General features: G+C 42.6%; 1 protein-coding gene across 1 annotated transcript in view; it reads right to left on the reverse strand.

Moving 5' to 3' along the window:
* Positions 1-5,277: 5,277 nt before the first annotated feature.
* LOC139574094 (receptor expression-enhancing protein 2-like) overlaps positions 5,278-21,116 on the reverse strand; it is a 30,222-nt gene continuing 14,383 nt past the window's right edge. Inside the window, exons 3-8 of the mRNA XM_071398269.1 lie at positions 17,519-17,595; positions 17,075-17,195; positions 16,717-16,830; positions 16,289-16,475; positions 10,920-11,092; positions 5,278-9,546 (exon numbers count right to left, since the gene is read on the reverse strand). Of these exons, the coding sequence (XP_071254370.1) occupies positions 9,457-9,546; positions 10,920-11,092; positions 16,289-16,475; positions 16,717-16,830; positions 17,075-17,195; positions 17,519-17,595 (762 nt within the window). The 3' untranslated portion in view covers positions 5,278-9,456. The remainder of the gene's footprint in view (positions 9,547-10,919; positions 11,093-16,288; positions 16,476-16,716; positions 16,831-17,074; positions 17,196-17,518; positions 17,596-21,116) is intronic.

A 21,116-nucleotide genomic window follows, 5' to 3' on the forward strand; every position in this document is an offset into this window, starting at 1 on the left:
GTGTTGCGCGGCCCTCCACAGCAGAGCCCAGTGGTTGATGGGATAGGACAGAGCAGACTACACTACCGTAACTCCACTACATGATGCCAAGAGCAACCAGAAGGACTTGTCTCGAAGTTTCCAGAGCAAAACTATTCAACCAGATACACCCTGGCACATTGACCTTACCCTGCAAACATCACTACAAACACCCAGCGCACATATACACACACAAACACCTCTGAACTTCAGACAAATAGGTCTTGACACTCTGACCCATCTCCTTAGCCCATTGCCAACACCCTTAAACACTAGTGAACGCACACACGGTATGGAGCTTGACACGTTACATAAGCCGTCACTGAGCATCTCTCTCCAATCTGTAGTGTAATGGTAACAGTACCACCACACCGCACTGAACAGGCATTGAGGTGCAGTTCTAGGAAGTCTATGGCCTACTAAACATGGCTTTGCCATGTGATGCTTGTGGGGTATTTTTAAGGTATAAGAAACACAAAACTTGGCTTAGATCTTAGTTGGTAGGTTGTGGACAATGTTTTGGGGGTAGAAATCTTTTAGGTAAAGGTTAGTTAGACTAAGAAACAAAAGATGGTGCAACATACAAAGTTCCCATTTACCCTGTTCTTGATCCAAACTTCCTGGTAATACAGAGAGTAGACTGTTTGAGGGGACTCGTTTCATCATTCCAGAGCAGACACTTGTTAGGGACTTTGTCCAACATACTGGATGTGGGGATAGCACATGCCAGGGTATATACCGCCACCTAGAGTCTACATCACTTCCCTTCCAACTCGTCTCCATTTTCTCTCCCGTAAGCAAAGAACGCCACCCAGCGTTCACTCCACAAACTGAGTGATGTGCACCGGAACTGAGGCTTGGGTGATTCAGTCAGTACAGAACTGTATTTTCGCTCATTCACTCCTTTATGTTATTATAAGAGTTTGCACTAGTAATAATGGACTACCAATGGAGTTTGCACTACTACCAATGGTCCTAGATGATTTTGAGCAGAACCACTGTACCGTAGAGCTGATATGTACAGTTGAAGTCGGAAGTGTACATGCACCTTAGCCAAATACATTTGAACTCAGTTTTTCACAAATCCTGACAATTAATCCAAGTAAAAATTGTCTTAGGTCAGTTAGGATCACCACTTCATTGTAAGAATGTGAAATGTCCGAATAATAGTAGAGAATGATTTATTTCAGCTTTGTCCATTGTCCATTTGGAAGACCCATTTGCGACCACGCTTTAACTTCCTGACTGATATCTTGAGATGTTGCTTCAATATATTCACATAATTTTCCAGTCTCATGATGCCATCTATTTTGTGAAGTGCAACAGTCCCTCCTGCAGAAAAGCACCCCCACAACATGATGCTGCCACTCCCGTGCTTCACGGTTGGGATGGTGTTCTTCGGCTTGCAAGCATCCCCCTTTTTCCTCCAAACATAACGATGGTCATTATGGCCAAACAGCTCTATTTTTGTTTCATCAGACCAGAGGACATTTCTCCAACAAGTACGATCTTTCTCCCCATGTGCAGTTGCAAACCATAGTCAGACTTTTTTTTTATGGAGGTTTTGGAGCAGTGGCTTCTTCCTTGCTGAGCAGCCTTTCAGGTTATGTCGATATAGGACTCGTTTTACTGTGGATATAGATACTTTTGTACCGGTTTCCTCCAGCATCTTCACAAGGTCCTTTGCTGTTGTTCTGGGATTGATTTGCACTTTTTGCACCAAAGTACGTTCATCTCTAGGAGACAGAACACGTCTCCTTCCTGAGCGATATGACAGCTGCGTGGTCCCATGGTGTTTATACTTGTGTACTATTGTTTGTACAGATGAGCGTGGTACCGTCAGGCATTTGGAAAATGCTCCCTATGATAAACCAGACTTGTGGAGGGCTACAATTTCTTTCTGAGGTCTTGGCTGAGTTCTTTTGATTTTCCCCATGATGTCAAGCAAGAGGCACTGAGTATGAAGGTAGGCCTTGAAATACATCCACAGGTACACCTCCAATTGACTCAAATGATGTCAATTAGCCTATCAGAAGCTTCTAAAGCCATGACATCATTTTCTGGAATTTTCCAAGCTGTTTAAAGGCACAGTCAACTTAGTGTATGTAAACTTCTGACCCACTGGAATATTGATACAGTGAATTATAAGTGAAATAATCTGTCTGTAAACAATTGTTGGAAAAATTACTTGTGTCATGCACAAAGTAGTGTCCTAACCGACTTGCCAAAACTATAGTTTGTTAACAAGACATTTGTGGAGTGGTTGAAAAACGAGTTTTAAAGACTCCATGTATGTAAACTTCTGACTTCAACTGTAATTCTCTTTCATACTCACACAAATAGCCCACTGGGCACAAACTGGTTGAACCGTGTAAGCGTAATTTGTCAATGTATTTTACCTTGGAATCTACGTGGAAAATTGGTTCTGAAAAAAGTAATCAATGTAATCTGTTGTTTTCAACCACGTAATTCAGTCCTCATAGTAACCAAATTTCAACATAGACAAACCTTGTGTAAAACATGTTCAATTTGTACCTTTAAAACAATGTCAGATCTTCAACGTTATATCCACTATTAAAAAATATGAATAAATATAGGCTGGGCAGCAACCCCTACTGGAGAACTCATCCATCTACAGCTACCCTTTGGTCTCTCATACAGAGTTTTAACCAAGCCCAGCCCTGCTTAGCAATAATATTTGTCACTGACTATTACCAATGTGCTATCATGAGAACGATTGTCGCGAGACCTCTGCTTAAAAACTAAATAGATTCACTGTTATTATCGAAGTCATTCCAACGGGTAGGTTTAATAATCCACATACTATTGACTGGGGGTTATTTTGACCCCAGAGGTATATTTTTGATCACAGCCCAAATGTGGAATATAAAATTCCTCAATATTTTCATGACTTTGCCAACTAGTTCTTAATCTAAATCACTGTTTAGTGTTTCTGTACCAATAAAGACTTTGACAAAATTCAAGACCTTCGGGGTCATTTAATAGATAGGACCTTTACCTGAATCTAGGTTTCTCTGGAGACATAATAACAAGCTAAACATACCATCAGAGGGTCAAAGACGATCTGTATCGGTGATTTGGACCAGATAGACAGATCATCTGCACATATATAGCTCCTGAGTTACTCGCCTAAGATTATCTATACCATTTTGTATGACTGTGTACAAAACCAAAATTTCCTTATTTTTGTACAATCTGCCAATGGTATAAAACGTCTGCCAATGATAGAACTGCAATACAGAACTCTGAATTTACACTCAGAATTTTTTTGATAACATTATATTAATGTCAAATGATGTTGTTTTGATAAGAACTAGGTTGATATTTTACTATTATAGTTGCTTTTTCTAATAGTTTTTTTTTTGGATCAAATTTACCCAAGTGGATAATCCATGTATGTAAATAAAGTACCAGTCAAAAGTTTGGACACAACTACTCATTCAAGGGTTTTTCTTTCATTTTACTATTTTCTACATTGTAGAATAATAGTGAAGACATCAAAACTATGAAATAACACATATGGAATAAAATAGTAACCAAAAAAAGTGTTAAACAAATCAAAATACCCTTTGCCTTGATGACAGCTTTGCACACTCTTGTCATTCTCTCAACATGCTTCAAGAGGAATGGTTTTCCAACAGTCTTGAGGGAGTTCCCACATATGCTGAGCACTTGTTGGCTGCTTTTCCTTCACTCTGCGGTCTAACTCATCCCAAACCATCTCAAATTGGGTTGAGGTCGGGTGATTGTGGAGGCCAGGTCATCTGATGCAGAACTCCATCACTCTACTTGGTCAAATAGCCCTTACACAGCCTGGAAGTGTGTTTTGGGTCATTGTCCTGTTGAAAAACAAATGATAGTCCCACAAAGGGCAACCCAGATGGGATGGTGTATCACTGCAGAATGCTGTGGTAGCCATGCTGGTGAAGTGTGCCTTGAATTCTAAATAAATCACTGACAGTGTCACCAGTACAGCACCCCCAAACCATCACACCTCCTCCTCCATGCTTCACGGTGAGAACCACACATGCAGAGATCATCCGTTCACCTTCTGTGCGTCTCACAAATACACAGCGGTTGGAACCAAAAATCATAAATTTGGACTCATCAGACCAAAGGACAGATTTTCACCGGTCTAATGTCCATTGCTCATGTTTCTTGGCCCAAGCAAGTCTCTTCTTCTTACTGGTGTCCTTTAGTAGTGGTTTCTATGCAGCAATTTGACCATAAAGGCCTGATTCACGCAGTCTCCTCGAACAGTTGATGTTGAGATGTGTCTGTTACTTGAACTCTGTGAAGGATTTATTTGGGCTGCAATCTGAGGTACAGTTAACTCTAATGAACGTATCCTCTGCAGCAGAGGTAACTCTAAAATATCAAGAACTTTCAAAGTTTCTTCAAGTGCAGTTGCAAAAACCATCAATTGCTATAATGAAACTGGCTCTCATGAGGACCGCCACAGGAAAGGAAGACCCAGAGTTACCTCTGTTGCAGAGGATTACTTCATTAGAGTTACCAGCCTCAGATAACAGCCCAAATAAATGCTTCACAGTGTTCAAGTAACAGACACATCTCAACATCAACTGTTCAGAGGAGACTGCGTGAAGCAGGCCTTCATGGTCAAATTGCTGCATAGAAACCACTACTAAAAGGAAATCTGTCCTTTGGTCTGAGTCAAACCGCAGTGTCCTTGTGAGATGCAGAGTAGGGGAACGGATGATCTCTGCATGTGTGGTTCCCACCGTGAAGCATGGAGGAAGAGGTGTGATGGTGCATTGCTGGTGACACTGTCAGTGATTTATTTAGAATCGCGCATTCGTGAGTGCAGTTCACCTTTAATCTTGGAATGCATGACGAGGTAATCTTTAAAGAGGGATGAAAGTAACATTAAACAAGGTGCAATATGCAGAAATCAGTTTGTGACATTGTAGAGAATCATTGTACCATCTAAACTAATGCAAATTATAACCAAAAATATATTTTCAGCTGGTGTACAAAACTGAAAGTAAAACACGTAAAAACAAAACTTAATGGGAAGCATAGAAAAAGCACCCATAGAACAGATCTACCGCTTCGTAGACTTGCTTTCAATGAGTGACAGATCTAGAACTCATTTATGAATGTGGTAGTTACCCAAAAGGTTACATATAAATACCTTTTTAAATAGAATCACTTTTAAAAAATTATTAGTTACAAGTTATTGGCAATAAGGTAAAATAATCAAAAACACAAGATAGATAAGGAGTGTAATATGTTTTCTTTATTAGTAGCAGTTATTGGTACATGACTGTCATCCTTAATTACAGTATTGATAGTATTGATAGTTGGCACAAACAATATTAATATCCAGAATATTCTCACAATGAGACTTCCTGTACACAATAATACTGATTATTGATTACGGATTCCAAAAATAAATATCAAAAAAATGAAATGAACATTAAAATGTCAAGTAATGTTGTCATGACAACTAGAAAGCGTTCAATAGGGTGTGCCATCTTTTCTTCAGTGCAAACTGTAGCAAATTAAAACAATAGGAAAAAAAGTACACAATCGAATTGCCTTCGTGGAATATGCAGCCAGCCTGACAGAAAGGGGGGAGCAGACACTGTAAAAGAAAGCTTGGGGCTACATGACTTCAGTTTGGACGTTACCAAAACACAACATTTTCAGAATACCAGACTGAGAAATTCCCATTCTCTGAGCAAATTCCTACAGGACTATGACACTGTTATTGGTCGTTCACTGATTAATTAAAATGCCTCTTCTTGAGACAGAAAAATTGATAAGAGATTTAAAAAAAACACAAGTAGCACTCTTCACAGCATAAGGCTTTACAGAGAGGTTGAGGTGCCTCCTCTTAAGGAAATCCAATATGATTTAATTTTAAAACCCAAAAAGAATACAAATCAAGTCTTAAAAAGCAACAAAAGAAGAAAAACCTATGTATTCATGAAGAGTAAGGCAAGCAAGCTATTTTATACAATCAGAAAATTACTTTTACATAGTGTGTACATGTAGGTAACTTCAAACAGTATCTCTAAAACAGTTGGAGTACGTCTCCCACTACTGGTTCAAATCAGTGTCACACTGCAGACAGCAGCAACACACAAGTGCAGTAGTCTCATGCTTTCAATTTAGACTCATTAAAAGGGAACTCCAAATAAAACCTGCCCAAAGCAAAAAGGACCCCTTAAAGCACACCCAGTCCAAAAATCAACTCCTTTATGTTCCAATTAACCCAACACACTCCTAGATTATGAGAGGATCAGGTAGGTGTAAGACAAAAGCACAACATGGTGGAAACTCAACCTAACCTACAAGGAAGCTAGGTGGCGCTCTTAGCACATTTTTTTTTAGCTAATCCCATGCAATCCTTTACACTCTATCCCAGTATCTAGGGGAGATTGACAAGAGGTGTCTGAGGGTAGGGACAGATTTCAGACAAGGCAATAGTTTAAAAGGCATTGATTAGATGCCCTAAAGAACACTTGTCCAAAAACCCACCTTGTATGCTATGTGTGTATATATATATATATATCTCTTAAATAAAACACTAGCAGGGCACATCGTTTTAACAGCTTTAGACACAATTGGAAGATCATTTATCCACAGTATCCTTCCATCTATCTAACAGGGTAAGCCAGTTTCCACCATGTTTGAGGTGGCTACTGTCAGAGGACAGGTGACGAGGATATGCTAGTTTAGCTGCTCTCCTTATGGTTCAGAGAAACAATGATATATGATCGAGACCCTAGATTAACAGACATCTGGGCCCCGTGTCCTTAAAGCGTCAGCGTCTCAGTGTGGGAGTGCTGATCTAGGCCCTTCAGATTTGATTCCTTGATAAGATTATACGGACAGGTAGGGGCCCGATCCTAGATCAGCACTCCTACTCGGAGACGCTTTGTGGATACGGGCCCTGAAGTAGAGATATCAGTCATGGATAACTAACCTAGGTCGGGAATATACGTAGTGTGTGACATAAGTCATATAGTCTACAATAGTTGACAACACCTAGTGTGACCATTTAGGACTATGATAGTAGTTGATCCCTCAGACATTTCACTAGTCAGACTGGGGTGCTCACCCAGGTAAGAGCCAGACAGCCTGAAGGTCTTCCTAATAGGGTACAACCCCACCACGTCCCGTGTGTCCGACAATTTAGAGTAAACAAAAATAACCCTAAAGCACAAGTCTAACACAATTCAATTAAAATGTTTGGTTATCAGACACAGGAGAGTACAGTATAGCTAGGCTAAGCGCTGCAGTGTAAGACATTGATGTTATTGATGGTTATAATATTATGATGATTATGCTTATTGGTTCTGTGGTTGCCATGGCATCATAACGTAGCCGAGGCAAAGAGCTCTAAATATTTGTATTTATTTTGTGGGTTTTGACTGCACTATATCATGTGGTCTTGACTCTGAGAGTTGCAGGATTGTGATGAAAAGTCTATCTTTTGGCTTAATTGCTAGCGGTTTGTCTGGATTCAAAATAATCCGGCTTTTTGTTTAATCCGTTTGGAAGTATTACAGCAAGAACTGCATTCTGTAGCCAGAGGTAGCAGAGGAAATTCAGGGACTGTTCAGGGAACGCTCCTAACCACTGTCAAGATGTAGTGGCTTTTCAGCAGCCATGGCCTCACCCAGGTGGGCGCTAAATTCCTGACTCCAATAGAGTGACTGACCATTCAGAAAAGCAGGTGGTACGCTGTTGTAGAGCTCTGAGCCCGTTTTTTCAGACTCTCTTTGTTTCCCCTTGGCTGTCCCGTCGATGCCCTCTCCTCTAAACCTACAATGACTTTCCAGCTCAAATTGCCTCAACTTCACCCCAAAAACAGCAGATTTTCAATCTCCATCATTTCAATGTTTCACTTTTTATGCGCTTTGAAAAGCGCTATACAAGTAATAAAAAAAAGAATACATTTTATCTTTAACCCAAGTATGCCTAGTAGGCTAGGTCTACTGTGTAGCATAGGCCTACTATGTCCTGTCTGTACATTTGAGTCATTTAATAGGACCATTAACTGTCATCCTCAATGATTTTAAACGCATTATCAACACGTGGTTGTACTGAGTTAAATGAAATCAAATATATGTTTATGTGATAAGTGAATGCTAAATGTCATTCTGGCTCTATGCAGTTGGGTCAACAAAGAGGGGGAAAACAGAAGTGTGGTCACGTTCCAAAAATACACACACACACACCAATGCAGAGACACAACACACACAAAAAAGGTAACGAAGCCTGAATCTGTGGGTCTTTCTGCTGGACTTTCTGTTCTGCACAGAGTGAGGATGGGTGGAGTTGTTCAGAGGGAGAGGAACGGAGAGGGGGGTACACACACACCGATCTGTTCATCGCTCTGCCAGCGCGTGACCGAGTGTTTATCAGTCGATGGGCACTACTGCTCCACAACAGCAGAGTGAATGATATGAGAAACCTTGGCATGGGCTTAACACAGTTAGAGACCTAAGTGCTCCCAGAATGTCCTCCGTTTTCCAGAGACGACAACACCGCCTCCATGTACAGACAGACTTCCCAAAGGGGATAGGGTCCTGGCCCTATAGACTTCTACAGACAGAGGTGAGACTGATCTCTGTAGTAGGGACATGTTGAGCAGAGCTAGTCTGTCCGGTCCACAACTCTTTAGCACTCCTCCCGCTCTCCTCTCTTCCCTGGCCTCCTTGCTTTCTCTTCCAGACATGCCTAGTCCGCTATAGTACCTTCCCCTACATGGCAGCCTCAAACTACCTTCCAATAGAGAGTAGATAACATACTAATTGGAATGCTGCCCTTAAAACACTGATCTAAGACCAGTTTAGCATTTCCCTTCACTCTGGATAACATAAGGACTCAGGCAGGTTAAGCTGATCCTGAGAAAAAATGTGTCTCCAATAATCCAGCAGGAATCTCCTGGCAAGACGCAAAAGCCCTCGCACAGTGGGTGAGTGGAAGAGCCAGGGTGGATGCCCTATGCTCCCAAAGGCCCCAAGAGGATTAAGTCAAGTCAATCCCGTGTGAGGCTTTGGATAGACAACACAGAGAAGGCTGTAAACAGTACAGGAGGAAGGAAGCAACACATTTTCAGTTCAGTTAACAGGCCATCACTGCCATTACCTCAAACAAAACATGCACTTACATACACTGATGTCAATGACTATACAGCCTAAAATGTAAGCAGCAGGTTAAATAAAAAGTGCTGTTGACATGAAGCTGACCATATATATATATATTAGAACTAAACCTGTGAGTTGAAATGAAGCTGGGCATATATAGTAGAACTAAACCTGTGAGTGGCGCTTAACAGGCAAGAGTGACTGTCCAGAGGTCCTTGGCTGTGTGTGTGTGTGTGTGTGTGTGTAGTAGTAGCGTACAGTAGGGTGTAGATCGGGACAGCAGATACAGGTCTCATTGTGACTCGCCGTTGTTGCTGGCTATAGCTGTAGTGGTAGTCTTCTTTTTTGGCATCTTTTTCACCGTCTTAGTAGTAGTAGTAGTCTGACAGGAGGGAAGAGAGGCAAGGAGTTTACCGAAGAGAAAATTTGAAAAATAAAGATATGACAACAGAGATGAAAAAGAAAAATGAGAGAAGTAGGTATTCAGAGAACTTGGACAAGGGCTTAGCGTCCTAAGTGGGTAGACGCCTCGCACAAGAGCCGTCTAACAACCGACACACCGCATTCCTGAATTAGTCCACGGCGCGCACACAAATCTTCCTATACACAACCATGTACTATTGAGCCGTATATACAGTGCCTATAGAAAGTCTCCACTCCCTTGAACTTTCCACATTTCGCTACCTTAAAATGTTTAATGTAAAAAAATATTTTTTTTTACATTAAACATTTTTTTTTTTTAAGGGATTCAATTAGATTATTCCTACACAACCAACTCCACTTTTTCAAAGTGAACGGAAGTTAAAGATTTGCTAAATACATTTTTACAAATCAACTGAAATATCATAATTGAATAAGTCTTCACCCCCCCCCCCCCCCGGAGTTAATACTTGGTGGAAGCAATTACAGCTGTGAATCATTTTTCATTAAAAAAAATTGTTTTACCAACTTCGCACAACTCAGGCCAACCCAGTATATCCATCGTTTTTGTCCAAATTGCTCATGCTCAGTAAATTTGGTTGGGGATTATTGTTGGACAGCGACATCACATTTATTTCAGCACCCAGAGAACAGCTCGAAATTACACAGAACAATGTCGTGTGTAATTGCGGGCTATTCTTCCGGGTGCTGAAATCTGTCGTTTTTGAAACGTCATTTTATGTGACGTCGGAGCTCCAGTACGTCCACATTAGTCGCTGCTAAACTCCATCGTAAATCGTGGAGGTGAATAAAAATTTTAAAAAGGTTTTAAATCGGCTAGTGCTGGAGTAGAGTAGGATGAGGTTTCCCCTTACACTGATCTAAGGCAAGTTTAGCATTTCCCTCCACTAAGATTAAAGACTCAGCTGATCGTAGCACTGTGTCCAGGGCAGCTTCTACACAGCTGCTGGAGAAGGCGATATTCATTCATACATGATAATATATGAGAGTATTTCTATTGGAGGATTATACAGTTATACTGTGGGTGACCTTGTGACTTGCACACACTTAAACATATTAGGAGTCAAGAGTGGGGCGAGACTGCATTGGCGTCATCCTTCATTAAGGGTTGCGCTGTGACTCCTCAAAACAGAGTGGTATGTGCACTTTTCCTCATTGATTTCCACATTTACACTCACAATACTGGCACGCACACCCAGTGCACTTAAAACCATCACTTTTCTGACTCTCCTCAGTGCAGAAGAAGCAGTCACTCTCCTGTCACAAATAATGCATAAGCCGAAGTCCCACTCCACTCTGTGTGTGATCCCCTACCTCGGTCTTGGCAGCGGCAGGTTTTTTGGTTGCCCTGACGCTGGCCGTGCGTTTCACGGGGGCCTTCTCCACGACGTCCTCGTCAGAATGCTCCGTGGTGATGCTCCTGGTGTCTGATTGGTCCGAGCTGTGCTGCGATGATTCGTCAAGATGAGGAACCATGGAGGAACGAGCTGTGGGATTGGACAGAGGGATTGTGGGCTGTCATGAGTGAAATTATCATCATCGTCACATTCCCACTAGTGTGCCAGGGGTGTATTCATTAGTTGCACACCGCAGAAACCTTTTACTCCAAAACAGAAAGTTTTGCAATGAAAACAAGTTCAGGTAGGTCCCTCCCAGTTTCATGCTGTTTGCTTCATAGAGAATACATGGCAGGTTTCTAGGCTCTCCTATCAGACATGTAGTTGGTGAATGAGACGAGAGTACATGCCTATAGCCACTAACAGGAGCTCACGCGTTAAACACTCCAGTTTTGGTTACGGACATATTCAATCTCTCCCTATCCCAGTCTGCTGTCCCCACTTGCTTCAAGATGTCCACCATTGATCCCACCCAATCAAGCAAAGGTGACTGAACTAAATGACTATGGACCCGTAGCACTCACTTCTGTCATCATGAAGTGCTTTGAGAGGCTAGTTAAGGATCATATCACCTCTACCTTACACCTTAGAACCACTTAGAGCTGCCCTGCCCCATTAACTCACAAAATTTGAGTTTGCTATTCACAAGAAGCATTGCCTAATGTGAACCATGCCCCGAACAAAAGAGATCTCAGAATATTAAGAATTGTTGCCTTGCATAAAGCTGGAAAGGGTGACAAAGGTATCTCTAAAAGTCAGTTCACCGTAAGACAAATTGTCTATACAGAGAAATTTAAGCACTGTTACTACTCTCCCTAGGAGAGGCCGTCCTACAACGATGACTGTAAGAGCACAGCACAAAATGCTCAATGGGATTAAGAAGAATCCTAAAGTGTCAGACTTTACAGAAATCTCTGGAAGATGCTAACATCTCTGTTGACAAGTCTACAATACGTACACCACGGAAGAAGCCACTGCTGTCCAAAAAAAAAACAAACATTGCTGCACATCTGAAATTTGCAAAAGTGCACATGGATGTTCCACAGCGCTACTGGCAAAATATTCTGTTGTTTGTAGGGTTGCACATTTTTGGGGAATATTCAGGTGTAAACTTTCCGTGGGAATGAACATTAAAATGTATATGTTTTTTGCATTGGATATATTTACCATATATGGAGAAAGAATCACCGACGAGACAGCCTATAGGGAGGAGGTCAGAGACCTGGCCGTGTGGTGCCAGGACAACAACCTCTCCCTCAACGTGATCAAGACAAAGGAGATGATTGTGGACTACAGGAAAAAAAGGACCGAGCACACCCCCATTCTCTTCAACGGGGCTGCAGTGGAGCATGTTGAGAGCTTCAAATTCCTTGGTGTCCACATCACCAACAAACTAACATGGTCCAAGCACACCAAGACAGTTGTGCCCTCATGACAAAACCTATTCCCCCTCAGGAGACGGGAAAGATTTGGCAAGGGTCCTCAAAAGGTTCTTCAGCTGCACCATTGAGAGCATCCTGACTGGTTGCATCACCACCTGGTATGGCAACAGCTCGGCCTCTGACCGCAAGGCACTACAAAGGGTAGTGCGAACGGCCCAGTATATCACTGGGGCCAAGCTTCCTGCCATCCAGGACCTCTATACCTAGCGGTGACAGAGGAAGGCCCTAAAAATTGTCAAAGACTCCAGCCACCCTACTCATAGACTGTTCTCTCTGCGCAAAGTCTAGGTCCAAGATGCTTCTCAACAGCTTCTACCCCCAAGCCTTAAGACTCCTGAACATCTAATCAAATGGCTATCCAGAATATTTGCATTGTGCCCCCGCCTCTTTACACCGCTGCTACTCTGTTGTCATCATCTATGCATAGTCACTTCAATAACTCTACCTACATGTACATACTACCTCAACTAACCAGTGCCCCCGCACATTGACTCTGTACCACTAGCCCCCTGTATATGGTCTCGTATTTTTTTTTTTACTGCTGCTCTTTAATTACTTCTTATTCTTGTCTGCATTTTTTTTTTACTGAATTGTTGGTTGGGGGCTTACAAAGTAAGCATTTCACTGTAAGGTCTACACCGGTTGTATTATGTGAATGTGACTAATAAAATTAGATTTGATTTGTTGTTGTGTTCCTATTCGTCTTCTTATTTTGCTTGGTGAGGTAGATTGCTGCGATAACTTGAGGACCCTTCACATACCTAACCACTTCCTTGGCTCTGTTGTATAATGTATCCATTGCTTTCAGTGCGATGATGTCTTGAGCAGATTCAACGCATGAGCAGCACAGCCAATGGGTGTGATGTGAGGGAAGGACTCCTCCACTTTAGACCAAGCAGCCTTCATGTTCGCAGTATTGTCTGTCACCAGTGCAAATACCTTCTGTGGTCCAAGGTCACTGATGACTGCCTTCAGCTCATCTGCAATCTGTTGTCCCTTGTGTCTGTGCTCTTGTAGAATACTGGTTGAGGGGTGGAAATTATGTAGTTACGTATTCCTTGCCCACGAACATTCGACCACCCATCAGAGATGACCATAATACAGTCTGCTTGACCTTCACTTGAACTCTGTTGAACTCTGCATCCAGCAAATGAGTAGATAAAGCATGTCTGGTTGGAGGGGTGTATGCTGGGTGAAGAACATTCAGAAATCTCTTCCAATACACATTGCCTGTGAGCATCAGACGTGAACCAGTTGTATACACAGCTCGAGCAAGACATTCATCAGCTTTTCCCTGACTACGTTCCTCCTTTGAGTAAAAAAAACTGATTCCAGGAGGACCATGAGCTGTTGCAATCGATGAGGTGTCGGATTCATCATTTTCACCTCGAATAGAAGTAGAGGGACTTTTGTCAGAGGTTGCTTGTTGTAAGCACGGAGGGAACTTTATGCACTTGGCCAGATGATTCTGCATCTTTGTTGCATTCTACAGAGTATTTGCAAATGTACATAGCTTCTCCTTCTACATTAGCTGCAGTGAAATGTCTCCACACATCAGATAGTGCCCGTGGCATTTTCTTGTAAAGATCAGGGGGGAAAATGGAGTAAAAAAAATAAAAAATACAATTCCATGTACAGATTAAACAACTCTTTTGTAAGATAAATGTTTTAAAATGAAACATATGGAAACAGGTGTATTAACACTCAGTTAGCAGGCTCAAGCAAGCTAAAACCCACATGGTAGCAAAAACTAACTAGCGGAAATTATTTTAAAACACACTTTGCTGTAGGCTACTATTTACTAGTTAAAAAAAACATATGTCATAAAATATTTTCACCCCAACCAGTATGTAATCAAAGCTTACCAGAAAGCATGTAGTCCTTGGCTCAGACAGTGTAGTAGTGTGGGCTCAATAGCATCTTATTAGTGTGTAAGATCTTTAGAATCAGCTGTACATTCGATGGAAGATTGCACTGTGCATGCAGAGGGTTGCAATTCCATTGAATTGGGGATAGTTTAACCAAAATATGCCACAAGACCTAGAATTGCCTTGTGTATCCCGCAAAAAAAAGTCACACTTATAAGCTAACTTGTTTGATGTATTTAAGCAAAATTTCCCAAATTCCCTGGCTTAACTTCCAAATGGAAAATTTCCTGAAAAATGCAGGATATTTCCCGACCCTTTGCAACCCTAGCTGTTTGTAAGGAACACACAACACTATGTGTGGAGAAAAAAAAGGCACAGCACACCAACATCAAAACCTCATCCCAACTGTAAACTTTGGTGGAGAGAGCACCATGGTTTGGGGCTGCTTTGCTGCCTCAGCGCATGGACAGCTTGCCATCATCGACAGAAAAATGAATTCCCAAGTTTATCAAGACATTTTGCAGGAGAATTTAAGGCTATCTGTCCGGCAATTGGAGCTCAACAGAAGTTAGGTGATGCAACAGGACAACGACCCAAAACACAGAAGTAAATCAACAACAGAATTGCTTCAACAGAAGAAAATACGCCTTCTGGAGTGGCCCAGTCAGAGTCCTGACCTCAACCCGATTGAGATGCAGTGGCATGACCTCAAGAGAGCAGTTTACACCAGACATCCCAAGGATATTATGGACTTCAACAGTTTTGTAAAGAGGAATGGTCCAAAATTCCTCCTGACCATTGTGCAGGTCTGATCCGTAACTACAGAAAATGTTTGGTTGAGGTTATTGCTGCCAAAGGAGGGTCAACCTGTTATTAAATCCAAGGGTTCACATACTTTCCCCAGCCTGCACTGTGAATGTTTACACAGTGTGCTCAATAAAGACATGAACAATTATAATTGTGTGTTATTATTTTAAGCAGACGTTTTATGCATTTTATGACCAATTTATTCAGAAATCCAGGTAATTCTAAAAAGGTTCACATACTTTTTCTTCCCACTAAATTCTATTCAATGTCACTTCGATATTGCTCGTCCTAATATTTCCATTATTTTACTTTTAGATGTGTGTATTGTTAGATGCTACTGCACTGTTGGAGCTTGGAACACAAGCATTTCGCTACACCCGCAATAACATCTGCTAAATATGTGTATGTGACCAATAAAATTTGATTTGATTTTTTTGTTTTTACCGTTTCCTGTTCTGTCTCTTTTATATGGTCTGTCTCGTCGCTACACTAGTTCTCCTCTTTCCTGGCTTTCATGCCATACTGCCCATGAACTAAATGTATTCCCTTTCTCCATCCTCACTCTCCTTTTCTACCTCAGTGTTTCCCCCTGTATTCACAAACTGCCAGCCCCACAGAGACAGCGCTGTGCAGTCAGACACAAAGACCCCCCACTGACATCACATGCTCCCTCTCCCCATCTCCTCCCCTTCTGGAGCGTTTCCTCCCTGGCATCCTGCAGTTTTTTTTAAATCACATGACTTCACCACCTCCCTCCCAGTACCGATAAGAGCTGTTCGACAACGGGCACAGAGTACAGACAGTATTACAGTACGCTGACTTGTCTATGACTAAAATGGCTGTCATTTCTCGACAACCTTTTTGACCGGTGATCAGGTCCACATACCCCAATATTCACAGTGATCTGTACGCACGCATTAAATACTCTGCCGTATGGAAGCAGCAAGAGGACTGGCCACCCCTCAGTCTGGTTCCTCTAGGTTTCTACCTAGGTTTTGGCCTTTCTAGGGAGTTTTTCCTAGCCACCGTGCTTCTACACCTGCATTGCTTGCTGTTTTAGGCTGGGTTTCTGTACAGCACTTTGAGATATCAGCTGATCTAAGGGCTATATAAATACGTTTGATTTGATGGCGCAAGCCAGCATTTGTGTGTGGGTGTGTGTTACCCACTCTGGCGTGTGGCTTTGGCGCGGGGCAGTGTGTTAGATAGCGTGCTACTTCCAGTAACCATGTCGTCCATGGCGTCTCTCCTCATGCGCGGGTCAGAGGAACGCAGGCCCAGCTCCTCCCCATCGTTGATCAGAGTCAGGTCCTGCATGCTGAAACTACGCAGCTTCTCCGACAACACGCCCTGGCCCTGCACAGCACACACATCGCTCAAACACTGCCGGCTCTAGATGTACGCATATACAGACAGACGCCCTACAGCATTCCAGTGCTAAGGCACATGAAGTGAGCATACAGTAAGAGCACACACCTCAACACGCCTTGGGGTGACAAAGACACATATGCACATTGGAAGTTCCGTCCTCTCTCGCACACGGAAACACCATGTGCACACAGACACACCCCTGGTCGAGGCCCGGCGCCTTGCTTACCTTGCTAGCTGCAGTGACGGCGGCCGTAGCAGCCAAGTTCAGCCCCCTCTTTCCAAACCTCATCATAGTCTCATAACTACGGTCTTTGGCCTGGGTGATGTACTCGTCTATTTCCTACAGGTCAGAAGATGGGGAAAAAGACATAATAAAAAATTATTAAAAGGAAAGAGCAGGAGAGAAACAGAAATAGAAAGACAGAGCAAAAGCAGGTGACAGTCACGCAAAACAAAGAAATCTGAGTCAACGCATCTAACTAGTAGAAAATTGACAGGCAGACAGAGAGCTGGATCTCATTGTGACCTCTAACCCTCTCCTTGTTGGACCGGGTTAGAGTTCATGGTTAAGAGTTACACATTACCTTCTCCTTGTTGGACAAGGTGGGGTGGACGAACTTGCGGTAGAGCACGCTGGAGCCCTTAGTGTACGGAGACAGGAGCCAGATCACAAAGGCTATCTTCAACTCAAAGTAGAAAGGAAACCTGCATGGACAACCACACCCAACAGGAGATACTTAATAGGCAGGAAAGGAGAATGGATCTAGGCCTCTTTCAGGGAACAAAGGGTGTACCAAGCGTTTGCTCCGATATCTTGGTACTTTTCAGAAGGCAATAGCCTACCTACACCATGGCAAATGTAGACAAACAAAATCGAAGTTGATTTAAATATAGCAATCCTAGTGAGCACATCTTTTCAACCATGAATACGTATTGTCAAAGTATTTTGATCCTAGGGGGTAGTCCTAGGGACTGGTGTTGTATCGTGGCTGTAGGGCAGTGGTCAGAGACGACCCACCAAGACTCACCAGGACATGAACAAGTCGGTGAGGGTCTCCACTGTGGTGAATAACGCAAACACTATCCAGTACATCATCCATTTCACCTGGACACACAAACGATGGAGAGAGCGTCACAAAATGTAGCACAGGAAAGCGCAGCCTACAGTAATCGGCCGTAAAAATGTGACAAGACGCATGTACAGCATTCGCCGTCTCCCGCACACACAAGCATGCACGTTACAGCCCTTATAGACCGAATCACTATGCATGGTTTATCACTGCCAAAGGATGGGCAAGGAATAAAATCCAGTCAGTGTGTGAAGTGTACCATCAATTACTGCAATATAAATAGCAAGACGGTATGGATGAATCCTAAAAGACACACTGACAGAGTGCAAACATGTTAATACAGTGCCCTTCAGGACGTATTCAGACCCCTTCCCTTTTTCCACATTTTGATACGTTACAGCATTATTCTAAAACGGATTAAATTAATGTTTTCCCCCTCAATCTACACACAATACCCCATAATGAGTGTGAAAACAGGTTTTGAAATGGTTTGCAAATGTATTAAAAAAATATATAATTAAAATACCTTTTTACATAAGTATTCAGACCCTTTGCTATGAGACTCAAAATTCATCCTGTTTACATCCATCACCCTTGAGACATTTCTACTTGGAGTCCATTTGTGGTAAATTCAATTGATTGGACATGATATGGAAAGGCACAAACACCTGTCTATATAAAAGGTCCCACAGATGACAGTGCATGTCAGAGCAAAAATCAAGCCATGAGGTCAAAGTAATTGTCCGTAGAGATCCGAGACAGGATTGTGTCGAGGCACAGATCTAGGGAAGGGTACCAAAAAATGTCTGCAGCATTGAAGGTCCCCAAGAACACAGTGGCCTCTATCATTCTTAAATGGAAGAAGTTTGGAACCACCAAGACTCTTCCTAGAGCTGGCCGCCCGGCCAAACTGAGCAATCGGAGGAGAAGGGCCTTGGTCAGGGAGGTGACCAAGGCCCTTCTCCTCCGATTGCTCAGTTTGGTAGAGTGGCCAGACGGAAGCCACTCCTCAGTAAAAAGCACATGACAGCCAGGTTGGAGTTTGCCAAAAGGCACCTACAGGACTCTCAGAACATGAGAAACAAGACTCTGGTCTGACAAAACCATGGATTGAACTCTTTGGCCTGAATGCCAAGAGATAAGTCTGGAGGAAACCTGGCACCAATGACGGACTGGCCATCTGGAGCACCGAGAGTTTTCCCGGTGAGTCGCTTGACAATTGTGGCCGATGCAACGCAAAATATAAATAACCCCGGCCCCCGCTTAAATAAAAATAACCAAGTGCTGTGTTTCTGACTGGCCCCACTGCAGTTGGGTATTACATCTGTCAGCCTCTCTCCCCCAGCCAATTACTTGTGGTCCAGTCCATTCTGGTCCAGTCCATTCTAACTTTACCTGGGTCCCGCCCCTTTCCCATCTCTGTTAAGTGGTGACATTTGGATAAATAGCGGAGTGGAGCAAGATGGACAAACAAAAAGAAAAACGTAAAAAAGGTGGTGCTGAAAAGCGAAGAGATTGAAGTCCCTTGGGACTGATGCAGCCAAACGTTTTAAAATAACAAATTATTAATTTGCCGCCGTTCAGTCAATCTCAGCCTAGTGAGCCTGAAGGCCCTGGCAGGAGAGAGAGCAGCCCATTGAGTCCAGCGATACCAGTTCAAATGTTAGTCAAGGTTTTGCAGCTGAAGTGGTAAGACAATAGGGATAAGATAAGCAATGTTTGGGTTTGGCTAGGTGGCCTTCTGTTGAAACAAGCGCTTGTCAATGTCACTTTTCGTGAACCGACCAATCACAGCCTGGATGGGGCGGGACATTAAAGGTTGACGTGCTACAGCAAACTTTAGAAATGTTGAACTCATTGTTATGCATGAATTGTTGATTATTGACAAGTTAGTCTCTTTGTTAATGCTAAGTACTAACAACCAATGTAGACCATTTTTCTTGCACAAGGATTTAATGATGGAACAAAACGTACAAAAATTATAAATGTTAGTTGTGTATTGCTTAAACTGATGTATTGTCCAATTGGAATTAATATTATACTAGCTGTATTTAGTATACTATTATTATATTCACATTACTTTTTATTTAATGTTATAATATTATACTAAATTACTCATCCAGGTTGAGGATACTGCATCTGCAGTGGACAGACGTAGATTGAGCCAGAGCCAGGATGCCACACCAATTTTTGATTATTTTAAAGGGGCCGAAGTCAAGGGACCTAGATATGTTTTTCAGTTTCCACCCCCAACAAAAGTGGGAAAAGTGTGGTGCAGAAGGTGCTCTTTTGTAAAGATGGGACCAACAGGAAGTGGCTGTCATACAGTGACGAGAACCATGCTTTATTCAGCTTCATGTGTATGGCATTTGCAAAGCCCGGAGAACAGCCCTTTCATTAATGGAATGGCAGACGGGAAGCATATCCATCACAGAGTGGAAGAGCATTATGCATAGAGGTTATGCCGAGGCCTACTTTCTAAGGTCCTCCAAAAGGTAACATTGAGAGCCTGTTCATCGGCAGTCAGATGTCTGCTCATAGAGAGCAAGTGCACAGTAGAAGGCAAGTGCTAGAGCGCATTATAGATGTTAAAGTCATAGGGAAGAGGGGTCTGAGCTACAGAGGCTTGCAGTCTGAAGCAGCTTGTACGCTAGATGACAGCAGCATTGCCCATGGCAACTTTTTAGAGATGATCATTCTGCTGAGTACGACCTGTGTATTTTTTATTTATTTAACCAGGTAGGCCAGTTGAGAACAAGTTCTCATTTGCAACTGCGACCTGGCCAAGATAAAGCAAAGCAGTGCAACAAAAACAACAGAGTTACACATGGGATAAACAAACGTAGTCAACAACACAATAGAAAAAGCTATGTACAGTGTGTGCAAATGTAGTAGGATTGGGGGGGTAAGGCAATAAATAGGCCGTGGTGGCGAAGTACTTACAATTTAGCATTAACACTGGAGTGATAGATGTGCAGATGATAACGTGCAAGTAGATATACTGGGGTGCAAAGAATAAAAAAAGTAAAAACAATATGGGGATGAGGTAGTTGGGTGTGCTATTTACAGATGGGCTGTGTACAGGTACAGTGATCGGTAAGCTGCTCCGACAGCTGATGCGTAAAGTTAGAGAGGGAGATATGAGTCTCCAGCTTCAGTGATTTTTGCAATTCGTTCCAGTCATTGGCAGCAGAGAACTGGAAGGAAAGGCAGCCAAAGGGAGGTGTTGGCTTTGGGGATGACCAGTGAAATATACCTGCTGGAGCGTGTGTTGCTATGGTGATCAGTGAGCTGAGATAAGGCGGGGCTTTACCTAGCAAAGACTTATGAATGTATGAAGGAGCATCTCACTGCCTGCATAGAGAAAAGCAAAAAAATAAACTCTGAGCCTGGGTCAAGAGGGGGAAGAGGCTCTCTAATCACTCTTATCAAAGACTACCACCGATAACGTCATTACCACCATCCGAAGCAGGCCACCATAACAAGTGAAATGCAGGAAGCTCGTATGTTCAGTCCAGATTGACACTACAACACAAGATCAATGCTCTGTCATAGT

The sequence above is a fragment of the Salvelinus alpinus genome, chromosome 4 (assembly GCF_045679555.1).
Source record: "Salvelinus alpinus chromosome 4, SLU_Salpinus.1, whole genome shotgun sequence".
NCBI lineage: Eukaryota > Metazoa > Chordata > Actinopteri > Salmoniformes > Salmonidae > Salvelinus > Salvelinus alpinus.